At 55.5% G+C, this 13,583-nt stretch overlaps 1 protein-coding gene across 1 annotated transcript in view; it reads left to right on the forward strand.

The window, feature by feature from the left end:
- Window positions 1-652: 652 nt before the first annotated feature.
- The window catches only part of CCDC33 (coiled-coil domain containing 33), a gene marked incomplete at both ends in the record, with an annotated part of 42,039 nt that continues 29,108 nt past the window's right edge, over window positions 653-13,583 (forward strand). The window contains 3 exons of the mRNA XM_080626427.1: window positions 653-962; window positions 1,687-2,144; window positions 3,205-3,384. Coding sequence (XP_080482553.1) covers window positions 653-962; window positions 1,687-2,144; window positions 3,205-3,384 — 948 coding nt within the window. The remainder of the gene's footprint in view (window positions 963-1,686; window positions 2,145-3,204; window positions 3,385-13,583) is intronic.

Below are 13,583 nucleotides of genomic sequence, written 5' to 3' on the forward strand. Positions count from 1 at the left end.
AGGTCAGCAAACAGCCCATGGGTGCAGGAGGAGCAGGGTTGTCCCACCAGAGTCAACGCCACATGGAAGCAACCTGCTTGGCTTGCACCATCCTCAACACCAGCATCTCCCGGAGGCTTTGCAACATCCTGCAAACACCTTTTGTGGTGAACTTCCCAAGGAAAAGGGCTCAAGGAGCCATTGATTCCCCTCTGCAAGGATGCATGCACCTAGCAGCACACCCGGCATGCACACCCATGTGTGTTGCGCTGCTCAGCATCACCCTGGATATCCCGGGTTGTTTGCTGGAAGGCAGCCACCGCTTTGCATCGTTACCTGGTTTCCCAACAAACAAACTGGAGTTGCAAGCCCTTGTCCCTGCCATTGCCCAGGGGCAGGAAAGCTCTCAGCATCTCCCCCTGGCACCAAAGGATGCTTTCTCAAGGACAGGGATCTCTTCCCCTTTGAAAGCTGCCTGCAGAGATGTGAAGCCAACACATACCCAGGAGCACCCCCAGGCGCTTTCCCTGCTGGAAAGAAGGGAAGAGCAGCATCAATGCCAGCTTGGCTCAGAAACCCACCGCAGGCTGCCGCAGGGGCTTGCTCTGGGGCAGAGACCTGCAAGATCCCTGCTAACAAGGAGGGCTCACCTCCAGATCCCCCCTCCATCCCCATGCTGGGCAAGGCAAGGGAGCCTCACCTCCCCCTGGCCCTGCAGCGCTGCCGGCTGAGGGCTGAGGAGAAGACCCTGGACTTTGAGTTTGAGGTGCTCAGTGCCCAGTTTAACCAGCGGGGCCGCTATGCCCTGAGGCTCACGGTGGAGAACCCGCTGCTGCAGGGCTCCAGCGCCGGCATCCAGCTCCGTGTCAACAGCGGGGAGGTCACCCAGGGCAGCACCAGCACCACCGACACCATCGAGCAGAGGGACCCCCACCAGCTCTACTGCTTCCAGAGGAGGAAATTCACCTTCACCCTGCCTAGAGGTAAGGGGCTGGGTGCCATGGGGGTACCTGGCAGGGGAGGTGACACAGGAGCACGGCTCTGCAGCATCGAATCATAAAATCAACCAGGAAAAGCCCTTTAAGCTCACCCAGTCCAACCATTCCCCAGCGCTGCCAAGGCCACCACTAACCCATGGCACTGAGGCCTTGTCTCCACGCTGTGTGAGCACTTGCAGGGACGGTGACTGCAGCCCTGCCCTGGGCAGCCTGTTCCAATGCCTGAGCACCCTCTGGGGCAGGAATTGTTCCTCAGCTCCATCTAAACCTGCCCTGGTGCAGCTTGAGGCCGGTTCCTCTTGTCCCATCCCTTGTTCCTTGGGAGCAGAGCCCAGCCCCTCCTGGCTCCATCCTCCTGTCAGGCAGTTGGAGGGAGCGATCAGGTCCCCCCTGAGCCTTATAATTACTACAGCAAGCACAGCTCTTCTCAGGCTTACAAACCCCTTGTACCACAGCCCTGAGATGGTGTCCAGTCAAAACTGCCTGAGCTTAGTGGGGTGAATGGGGCAGCTTCAGCTTGCAGAGCGGGACCAACACCCCAACAATGCAAACATTCCCCACCCAAGCCGTAGATGCATCCAGGCTGGATACCCCATTGGTTGTGCTCACAGGGCAGGGATAACCAGTGCTGCTGATGGACAAGCCCAGGAGATGCTCCTGGGGCCAGGAGCTGCCTTGAGGAAGCCTCACCCCATGCTGGTCCTGGCAGGTTTCTGCAAGAACGACAAGAACCACGACGTGCGGCTCCACATCGAAGCCCTGCGCATCCCCCGGAGGGCAGAGGGGCTGGGGAGGAGCAGGCAGGTGGGTGAAGCCTTCTTTGCCATCTACCCCCGGCCCAACCAGCCCCACATGAAGCTCTCTGCCAGGCAGGACGAGGATTGGTACCGCTACAGCGCGGTGATGGCTTTGCTGCGGGTGGGCAGCGAGCAGCCGGCGATGCACTGTGGCCGCATGGCCTTCACCGCATCCCTGCACGAGCACCGCACACCCACTGCACTGGTGGTACCCACGTCACTGTCCCCCAGCACCCAGGAGGACCAGCAAGCAGCAAGCCCAGCAGCAGCACCCCCAGCCCTGAACATCCCTGCATCCAGGCGCTTGCTCCATACACCAGAGTCTGCTTATCACTCGCTGCCCACTGAAGGCCATACCTTCTCCCCACAGGTAGGGAAGCATGGGTTTGGGATCTGGAGACCCCATGCTCCAGGTAAACAAGAGCAGACCAGGCTGGCTTGGACAGGATTTAGCCCTAGAATAGCTAGATGGCTCCACATAGGCACCAACTGGAGTAGGAAGCACAAAGAGAGAGGTCTCCATAGCTTCCAGAAGTGTCACTGGTAAAGAGCACTCCCCTACCTCAGTTTCCCCTCTCTCATTCCTCTCGTTAGACACCTGATGCCTGCCCTCTGCCTGCAACCAGAGTTAGGGGGCACTTCATCCAGGATAGGAGCAAGCTGGGAATAAGCTCAAGGTACAGGCAAGGTCTTGGTGGGACAACAGTCACACGAGCAAAGCCAGGAAAGCAGATCCTGCAGCCAAACCATGCTCAGAGCTATAGGAAAAGAGCCTTTATGGAATATTCACCTGGCTCTGCCCACTCCAGCTTGTTCCAACACAACATTAACCATCCCCTACTAAAGATAAGGCCTAAAGCTTATGCCAGACCTCACCCACAGTAGGACCAGAACCTCCAAGCCTTCTGAATCACCCTCACCTTCTCAGCTGGTGCAGGGCAGCCTCTCCAACAGAGACCCTCTGCCCCAATGAAGATGCATCTCTACAGCATCACTCTACCCTCCTCTATTCCCCCCTTTTTAAGGGCTGCAAGCAGCCAACCCCCATCAGAGGCAGCTGGGAGCTGGGTGGGTGTTCTCTATAAAGGATGGAGGAAGGGCTGGGCTGCTAATAGGTTCATTAATAAGCTCATTTTTTAATAAGAATAGGTTTTGGGGTTTTCCCCCCTTTTCTTGAGGCAGCTGGGGTTGTGGAGGAACAATCCCTAGGGATCTAAGGGTCTCTAAGTCTCAAATAAATGGCTTTGGGGTGGTTATGGCTGTTTTGGTAGTAAGGAAAAGATTTCCCCTTGAAGGGCACATGTTAGATGGTGGAGCTGGGATGCAGAGGAGTGTCTCTGAGGTGTGTGTGTGGGGTCCTATGGGAAGGACTAGGAAAAGGGATGCTGGAGCACAGAGCTGGGTCTCCAAGTCCTTCCTTTTACCCGCAGAGGCTGCAGGCTGGCCCTGCACTTGGCTCCTCCCCGGAGCTCCGGAGTGGCTCAGCAGATGAGCATCCTTCCTCTTCCTCCTCCTCTTCCTCGGTGGCTGTGCCCGCTGCACTGAGCTGCAGCAGCTTCCACCTCTCCTCACCAGGCTCCAGCCCGGATCTGGCCTCTTCGCCAGTGCAGGTGAGTGCAGCCGGTGGAGAAGACACCATCCTGAATAGGATGTAGTGCTACTACTCAGAGTAGCTTCCCATTAGAGCTTGGGGTGCAAGGGGACAAGGCTACCTCCATCCTTTCCCTGCTCAGCTTGGGTACCAATGCTGCTCCTGCTCCCAGGCCATCGCATCCCCAGCCTGGCTGTGGGGATGGGGGAATGAGACACCAAACCTTGCACTTCTAATACCTAAAGGCATTGCTACTGTCCCCGGGGATGGGATGGTGTCGCCTAGAAGCAATTCTGCTGGCATCTGGGGTTGACTTATCTTAAGTAGTTCACCTTGCAGCTCCTACGTAGACTTCGAAACCCTTGGGGTTTAGAAGTTCTAGAAGCCATAGGGCAGGGCTGACATAATCTGTATTTCTTGTCCCTTAGTTATGTTAAAAGCTGACTAAATAAAGGAAAATAAGACAACCCTTACCCCAGGGGCTCCCTTTCCTGCATCTCACTGTAAGAATAACAGGTCCACTGATGAAGGCGTTGTCCACGCTGCTCTCTGAAGTGTCTCATACACCTGTGAAAACATTGCTTGGGGAAGCTGGATCACAGCACCGGAGATGGGCTTGATCTTATGAACCATCCCCAGGCATCCTCTGGGCTCTCTTCTCCTTCCAGGGAGTGCCCCATGTTTTCCAGTGGGCATGGTGGGCTCAATGGCAAGGTCTTCTGCAGCAAATGCTGCCGGCTCAGGGATGGGGCTGGTGGCCCTTACAGAGCACTGAGCTAAGAGGTCCTGTGGTGACGTGACAAGGGTCTCCACAAGTGATGGCTCCTATCACAAGGATGTCCTCAATGTGCTTCTTGGTACTGGTGACTACGTTGGTAGGGTTGTAAGGTAAAACTTAGGTTGACATCCCTCTCCCCCGCAGGATACCCTGCTGCTGCAGTGCAGGGCACCTTCATGCCTCAGCTCCATCCCTTGTACAAGATAAATGTGTTGCTGATGCCTCTGGGGCACTTGGTCCATGTGTTTCACATGGGGGTGCTCCAGCCCTGCTGAGCTGCACTCCAGGGCAGCTGCCTGCTCCTTGTGCCACAGGCAGGATGCTGAGCAACTCCTCACCCTTCCCAGCACTTGGATGTGCTATCCCTGCCCTGATCAGCTGCAGATTTACTGCCCAGAAAGGCTGATTAGCGAGACCTGATTGAGTTTGCTCAGCAAACGTCTAGACGGAAACTCTTTGGGGCTGCTGAAATCGATGGCAATCGGCTGGGATGCGGAGCGGGATGCGGAGCAGCGCCAGGGGCGTCAAGGCGAGGAGGAGGCATTAGCAAATGCAATTGTGCTGCTGGGCCCCCGGAGGGAATGTGATAAATCACCTGCTGCTGATGTCACCCAGCAAGTATGTGCCAGGATGGGGTTTATTTAGGAATTAAAAGCAGAGCAGCAGGGGGGCTGTTGGCTCCCGGCCCTCCTGGGGGGCTGGAGTGATGGAAAACGGGTTGGAGGGTGAGGGTTATGGGGAAAGGGGTGGAGCTGGGAGGGAGTTTTAATCTCCTAAAGCACTCGTGGGATGCTGCAGTCCAGGGCGAGTTGAAGTTATGGGAGCTGCTTGTCAGTCTGGAGCTGGTTTAGTTCTTGGTGGTCCAAACCTGCATCTCAAAGCATCACATGTTGGGCCTGCAGTGCACACTGAAGATGAGCCCTAAGGTGAAGCTCGAAAGCTTAAAAAGCTTCCTGAATTCAGGCAGGACTGGTGTGATCAATAGTTTGGGGAGTCAGTGATGCTGAGGGGCACCTTCAGAGGAGTGAGGGGTCCCTGACAGCAGGGCTGCTGCTTGGATGAGTGTCTGTGTATTACATCCATCTGTTTTGCTTTCCCAAATGGCAAAGCCATGAGGGCGCATCCCAGTGGGAGACCAGCTCCTTGATGCTGCCTCTGTGCTGAGCATCTCATCTGCAGGGCAGTGGGGGTGATGGATGGGTGCTGAGCTCCACATGAAAGGCCAAGTCATGGGGATAACGATTTTTCTCATCTCCCCGCAACCTGTGGTTAATGTATTCCGAGGCACGAAGCAGGAGGCTCTGCTGGCTTTTCAAATGCCTTGTGTGTGTTGTGGAGCCAGACGGCTCCCTCATTGTCCCAGAACCTGGTCACGGCACCAGCAGGTCGATCTCTCAGCCACTGTGTTGAGCTGTCAGCCCCAGGGATACTGCCCTGTAGGGTCAGGCCAAGGGGAATGGCTTTAACCTGCCAGAGGGGAGACTGAGATGAGCTCTTAGGCAGAAGCTCTTCCCTGTGAGGGTGCTGAGGCGCTGGCCCAGGGTGCCCAGAGAAGCTGTGGCTGCCCCATCCCTGGCAGTGTTCAAGGCCAGGTTGGACACAGGGGCTTGGAGCAAGCTGCTCCAGTGGAAGGGGTCCCTGCCCGTGGCAGGGGCTTGGGACTGGATGAGCTTTAAGGTCCCTTCAACCCAAAATACTTCCTCCCCCAGCCTGGCAGGGATGGAGGTGGGGACTGGGCTCACCAGGACCCTTGGGGGCCCAGCAGCAGGACACAGGGCTCAGTTACGGCCCCAGGTCGGCAGAAGCCTGTCCCTTCCCCTGGGAACTGCTCCCATTTCACAGCCAGCAGGTCCACGTGGAGCTGGGGATAAGGAGCCAGCTCTGGGAGATCTCCTTGGCACTTGGACTTGGTTGCAAGCTGGTTTGTTTCCAGTCTCCCTGGACCAGCTGGCAGCGAGGCACCCATCCCAACACAGCAATCTGCTGCTGTCGGGGTACAAGGAATCGCAGCAAACAAATGGGTTTGCACACAGCTTGTTTCCCAGCCTGGAAGAGCACCGGGATATCGGGAAGCTAATGCTTCCCGTGGTCAGCCCACCCCATCCATTCCATGCAAGGCTGACTGTGACTTGTGGAGCTTCAACAGGTCTGAAAAATGGGACCCAACCCACTCCTGGCCCTGCTTATGCTTCGTTTCATCACTTTGGATTCCCCATGAAGCTAAAGAGCTTCCCTAGGAAAGCGTGCGCGGTGTAACGTACATCACCGGGATGAGCAAAAACCATCCCCAGATCAGTTTTGTTTCTTCAAGCAGGGTACAGAAAGCAAAGCAGTGACTCTGTACTTCAGGCACAGGGATCTGGAGGGGTCTGAGCCACAGCTGGACTGTTTGGCCCCTTTTTGGGGTGGGGTCAAGCTGGGGGGGATCTCAGGAGCCCCTTCCCATCCAGATGTGGATGGCAGGCTGCGAACTGAATTCACTTGCCAGCTCCACTGCCTGTTGGTGGGGGGCAGAGCGCAGCCCTGGGGTCTGCTGAGTGCTTCAAACCCAACCCAGACCCCACTGCAAGCCTGGCTCAGCCATGGGGCTCTGCCGAGGGGCTGGTTTGGGTGTCAAACACTGAGTTTGCGTCCATGGCAGTGTTCAAGGCCAGGCTGGATGGGGCTTGGAGCAAGCTGCTCTAGTGGAAGGTGTCCCTGCTCGTGGCAGGGGTTGGAGCTGGATGATTTTAAGGTCTTTTCCAACCCAAACCATTCCACGATTCTCTCTGCAGTGGTGGGGGCAGCAGGGCTGCAAGGCAGGGCAAGGATGCTTGAGCTGGATGCAGCTGCCCTCACCTTGTGCCCCACGTCACTGGGTGATGATGGTGGGTAAAAGCTTCTGTCCTCCCATCACCAGACAGCAGAGCTGGGGCAGAGGTCTCTGTTAGCGGGTGATGGATGGCACGTGTCTCCTGGCCAGCCCATCCGTCACTCATCCCAGTGACAGCAGTCATCACAGGCAGGGTGGAAGGGGTCCAGCCTTGACAACAGGGTGAGGGGCTGGGCCTGCCTCCACTCACTGAAAGCCCAATGAGGCTGAAAAACAAACTTTGCTGACAGGGCTCACCCCAGGATGTGGCAGAGATGAATAACGCTGCTCTGGTGAGCAATTTGTAGGGCTTTGAAAAGCTGTCAGCCTGGGGAGGAGCTTGCCTTGACGGGTTCACAGGGACTTCGCCTTCCTCCGCATCCCTGCATCATTCCTGAGCTGGGGGGACCAGGGTAAAGGCGACCTGAAGCAAACGGCTTTGGGATGCTGCTTGCAGAGCTTTGATTTGCTGAAAGATGATTTTTGGGGGTGTGAGAATAAATGTTTTTAGTGATGTATTGAAAGGAAATGATGTTCCCTAAATAACACTGAGGAGCTGAGGCTGCTCGGTCCAAAAGTCCTGTTCTCCACATGCTTCTCCCTGCCCCGGTGGAGATCTGGCATGGAAATGGATGAGTGCGGGGTGGCAATTCGTGTTTTCTTAGCTAAAACGGAGAAGCCAGATCCTCAAGAGGTTTCCCAAGCTGCTGCTCCAGTTGCTTATCCCTAACTCTTTGGGTGCTCAAAGGAAACGCCGGCAGGCAGAGCGGTTGCTAGCTCTAATTCCTGCAATTTCAGTCATCATGTCCCTTTAAGTGTCAAATAACCGCCTTGATGAGAAAAGCAAATGGGGTTAAAAAGAGAAAATTGCTCGGTTTTAAGAGGTAGGGGGGAGGAAATTGCACTGATGCTGCTGATAAATATAGAAAGTGTAGAACTCTCCTAATGGAGCAGGCGAGGTGGTGCTGGGCTGCTGGCCCATTTAATTATTTGACAGGTGAATTGGGAGTTTTCTACATAAATGGAAGGAAAATGAATTTGGCAATTTTTAGCCCAAAGGGATTCCCGGCCGGCGGCAATGATGCTCCCCAGGGAAATGGGCTCGGAGTCGGCATCCCTGTGTGCTGATGGGGAGAGCATCCTTCCTCCCAGCGCTCTAAAACCACCCTGTGATCTCTAATGAGCTCCCGCAGGGTCCCCTCGAGGAAACAACTTGCTTAAAAATAAGAATAATAAGAATATATCAAGCTCAACCTGAATCCAAGGGAAAAATCCCCCCCATCCCTGCAGCTGGCTGGGAAATGGGAGCAGAGCAGCGGTGTCTGCCCGCAGCGATGGGGGTTACTGGAGTGGGCTGAGGCTGGCGGGATGAAAGGATGAATAAAACAGTGTTTGCTTTCCTGCACTGCTTTTCTTCCTCTCGCTTTTGTTTTGCTGGGGATCTACAAAAGGGCTTTAAGCACTCGGGTGTTTTTCCTTGGAGGATGATTTGAACCTGCTGCAGGAAGGTGTTGGGAAATACCCCTTGTAACACAACTGGGTTGAGCTCGGGCTGCCTCGGGCCATGAGGCACTGAAGTTCTCCAACCATATGGCTGTTTATCTTAGGGCTGTTTTTTGTGGCAGTCTAGAGCCTTTGCAGGGGGGAGAATACACTCACTAGCTCCTGGAAACCATGTGCATGCCAGCTCCTTTCATTTGGGAAGCTGATGGCTGTTCCTTGTGTTCCCACCTCTGTGTCATCCTAGAGGCTACTTCTCAAGGGCAAGGGCTTCTCCATCAGTGGTGTCATTGTAGGCGGCTGTGCTCTCCTCTCATCCCACACCAAGCAGCTCCGAGGCACCAGGGAGCAAAACCTCAGAGGGAAAGAAGCACCCGTGGCTGGATCCACCAGGATAACAAACCATGGATGAGCCCGTGACCCTTCCACAGCTGCCTTGTGCAAAAGCCCCTTGCTTTGAAGGGCTCGCATCCCACTGCAACCACATCCCTGCTTGAGGGACCGCGGTGCTGGGGATGCCCATCAATGTAGCTCAGTGCTCCTCTCCCCGGGGTGGGAGCAGGGGTCGGAGGAAGAAGAGTGCTGATACTGTTTTAATCTTCCTTTTAACTGTAATTGCGTTGGGCCGGCTCCCCCGAGCTTGTTCCGGGAGATGCATTTTTCCCAGCTAGATTGGTTTCCTTGTTTTCCTCATTGGAGACAGGCCGGGGCCTGTGTCATGCCAGCTCTGCATTAATAGAGCCTCAAATGAGATTTCACAGCCTCAAATCTGATTAGCACCAAGGCTCCGGTTGCTTTGGAGAGCGGGGCAGACAGCCGAGGAGCCGTGATGCTCGAGGGGGGTGCAAAGCCATACGGATGTGGGATGTTACATTGCATCCTGACACACTGGGCTTGTGGGACTGACACGGGACATGGGGATAGCAGGGCATGGAGCAATGCATCTCCCACCCCTAGAAGCCATGAATTCCGGGTGCTCAATTGTCCTTCGCGCAGCATGCTGGGAGAAGGTGAATCTGGGCTTCATCTGCTCACCCACCAGCCACTGTGTCCTTGCTGTAAACCCACATTTCACCCCATTTTGCTGCCTGATGATGTGTAAAATCCGTCTTTCTCTCCCAGTTCCCTGTGCCTGGAGGTGCGTGCTTGCTCGCTGTTGTGATGGAGCCGTGATGGGCTGCTCGTCCCTGTTATCAGGAGATGCTCTGTGGTGTCCTCTTACATCTCAGAGCCCTGAGGTCCAGCCCTGAGAGGTGACTGGGTCAGTTAGGACATGCCAAGGGACACCTGAAGATGCAGCATCCTCAGGCTGGCCTGGCTCTGGGATGTCCTGGCCATGCTCCAGCCCTACCTTGTGTTCAGATGTCCCATGGTGCTGGAGGTGTAACCTATGGCCTCATCCTGCTGCTTGTTTAAAGCCAAGTGGCACTTTATTTCCCATCCTCTCGGCTGCCAGGGGAGGGGAAGCAGCTTGCCGGTGTTTAGCTGCTGTAAGGAGGCTTAAAAGGAGCCTGGGGAGACATCACATAGGAAAACTCACACCAGCCCCAGTCCATCTTCGCTTATGGAGCCTACTATTATTTTATGAAGTCTCAGGAGGAGGATAAAGCTGACACGTTCCCAACAGCAGCTCATAAATTGCCAAGGGCAGGGAGGAGCTCAGGGCTGTGAATGCTCCCACCATAGAGGAGCAGATCCCTCCTCCCGCAACAGTGGCATCACTCCTGGCTTTAGCCGGGGCTGGGAGGCTTGTGGGGCTCTCTATGAAGTACCAGGGTGGTCCTAACCCTTCCATGGTAGGCCAGGGACCGGTGTCTTCTCCTGCATAGCAGTGGTGCATCACCCCGGGGAGCGCTGTGGTACAGCCCCAGGCGCTCACCTCTGGTCTTGTGCTGCTCCATGGACACAAGAAATCAAACCTCGAGGAGAACCCTGCCAGCACCAACCTCCTGCTGTGGGCAGGGCTGAAGCTGGGATGGAGGAGCCCTGCAGGACCGTGCCTGGAGGTCCCTGCTGGCTCCCGGCCCAGGCTGTCCTCCCTGAACTAAACGCCGGGCTCTTGAGGCTATTTATGTCTTGTCAGCTCGCAGCCAGGAGCAATTTAATCTTGGCTGAGCGCTGCTGTAGAGGAGCTGCCTGGGCCCCGATGCTTCGTTCCTGATGATAAAGAGTTGATAGGAAAACAAATTAGGATGATGGCAGCTCCGGCAGCCCCGTTAATCAACCTCCCCGCAACATCGCAGGCTGGACAACGAATAATCAGCATTGAGGATGTTTTAAGGGTGGCTTGGGGTTAAGGTGCTGTGTGGGATCAGCGTGAGATGCTCAGGGAATGCTTCAAGGGGCCTCAAACCTACGGTGAGACCCAAGCTGAGACCCTCAGGAATAAGGGAACTGTGTTTTTCAACCATCTCCACAAACAACAGGTTGCCAACTCCTGGCTAAGAGCCCTTGGCTTTGCAGGGATGGAGAAGTTGTTCTTCCAGCTGAGTAAAAGAGATGCAAAACAAGCGTAGGCTCTACCTGGTGCCTCCTTTCTGGAAGGAATACTGAGTTTCCTCCTGGATTTAATAGCGACTGGGGTTTATTTCAGTAGTTAATCACAGCCTTGCTAAAGGTTTCGGGTACCAGTTGCCTACAAAGCCTGGCATTGTTCGTGTCTGCTATATTTAAACTGTTTTGTTCTGCTGAGCTTTACTTAGCTTTAGCCTCGTTCATTTTCCATCAAAACCCCTCACTAATTGTCATGCTGTAACCATTGCAGAGGTAAAACCTTGTTTTCCAGGGAGATGTGAATATAAGTGGTGGGTATGAAGGTGTGTGCTAAGAAACCTATGTCTGTTATCTGGAATGTGAAAGAAAATAGGGAAAATTGTCCCATAATGAGCTGGAGCTGCAAATAAGGATGTGGGACACTGATCCAGCATCACAGCTTAGGTTCTGGGTTCCATCAGCAAGCTCAGATGTATCCATGCAATTCAAAGCAGGGCTGTTTCCCGGCTCAGCCAGCTGGAATACCTCTGGATTGGGATTTTAGGGAGTAATCGGGATGCAAATACTCACTAAAACTCCAAAGCTGGAGCCTGAACAGATGCTTTTTTGGAAGGAGAGATGGGTCTCCAGGGAGAGCATCCCTGCCTGCACTCCTGTGCATGCTTCCTGACTGCATATCCAGCATCCTCTTGGAAGGGGCCTTATACCCAAGTCTGTGCTTTCATCCTCTTTCCCCCAGCTCCATCCTGTGTTTTCCCTCTTTGCCAATGTCAGGATGGGGCAAAATCATGCCCCCCCCCCTTTTCCCTGCCTCTCTGGCAAAGCCTTGGGAAGGCACACGGACAGGCTGCCCTGTGCTTTAGGGGGCTCAGGGGGTGCTGGGGCAGAGTGTGGAGCCGCTGTGGCTGTATCAGGGAGCGCCTGTGCCCGTGGGGGTTGACCTGGCAGCCATCATCCCGCATCAGGTCAAGAAAGCCTGTAATTTCCCCTCTCCATCAGTGCTGCTGGGCGGGGGGATAATGGCCATGGAGCTGGAGCCAGGGTGGGATTGAGATCCATCCACGGAGCAAGATCAGGGAATCCTCCCCCACTTTGTGTGCCTGCTCCTTTGGTCCCTCGTTCTGGCTGTCACGGATGCAGAGCCTGTCCCCAGCACCCACCCCGAGCTCCAGCTGGCTTCTGAGCTGACAGCAAAGAAATAAGGGGGGGGAAAAGCTGCTGTCAATGTGTTTTCCAAGCTGTTGCTGGTCAGAGCCCTCAGGTTTCCATCCTGAACTCAGTCCTCACGTTTGGGCTCACATCCCCCACGGTGGCAGGTCACCTCCACGCCGCCAAGCCCATCACCATCACCCTTGGGAGAAACAACGGAGAGGGTTTAGGACACACCAGCCCCTCATTATGGAGTTTGGAGGCAAAGCCATGTGTCGGAGGGGATTTGCAGGCAGCGGCTTTGAGAAGCCCGCGGGGATGTTGAGGGGCTGGAGCTCCTTGCTCAACCCAAGGAGGTCAGCGGGATGCACGCAGGGCTTGCTCTGCAGGCTCTGAAGTGGTGCAGGATGGCTTTTAACCCCTTGTAGCCACAGCCCTGTGTGGTGTTCGATGCATTCATGCTGCGTGCTGGCCAAGGCGAGGATGCAGCCGGTGAGGACAGGGCTGTCTCTCACTTGGAAGGGGTGTGATGGGCGCAGGGACAGTCCCCCCATGTGTGAGGAACGGCAGCTTGCAGCTCTGCTGCTCCTTATCACGTCAGCTGGTGGGAATTAATGAGATGGGGAGGGGGAGCTGCCACACGCACCCCTTTTTCCCCCCTGGATTGGGCTGAGATCCCAGTTCCTGCAGGATCCCTATGAATTGCAGAGATGTCTGGGCTGGAGAAAGGGGAGTGGGAGGAGTTGTTGGCAGGTCAGAGGGCTGGGAGGGGAAATGGAGGTGCTTTAGATTATAGAATCATAGAATCCCAGCCTGGTTTGGGTTGAAGGGACCTTAAAGCTCCTCCGGTTCCAACCCCTGCCACGGGCAGGGACCCCTTCCACTGGAGCAGCTTGCTCCAAGCCCCTGTGTCCAACCTGGCCTTGAACACTGCCAGGGATGGGGCAGCCACAGCTTCTCTGGGCACCTTATGCCAGTGCTTCACCATCCTCATAGGGAAGCAATAGATGGTTAACCCCACTCTTGGTGACCTGGCGAGGGGTCTTTGGGACCACGGTGTAGCTGGCCCCGGTGGGTCCATGCAGGGCAGGGATCCTGGACTGGTTTCACCCCAACAGGATGCTCTCATGCTGCTGGTGTCCTCCCGGGGAGCCTGGCACATTGTGGCCCTGCAATGGCATGGGGACATCCACAGTGCGGAGCCACAGCTAGGCCCTGGGGACAGCGAAGAGGCAGCTGTGATGGGGATGTGCTGGGGACACCATCTCCTCAGCTCGTTCTCCTCCATCCAGGCTTTTAGCATCGAACAGGGGACACGTCTGGGTCATTGGGATGTGCTGGGGATGTCATTTCCCCAATCTGGGCCCCCAACATTGAACTGGGGCCATGGGGATGAGGTTGGGTGACAAGGACCTGCCTGCACTCCCCACCTTGATGTCTCTCCCGC

Source organism: Psittacula echo, assembly GCF_963264785.1.
Source record: "Psittacula echo genome assembly, chromosome: 10".
Taxonomy (NCBI): Eukaryota; Metazoa; Chordata; class Aves; order Psittaciformes; family Psittacidae; genus Psittacula; species Psittacula echo.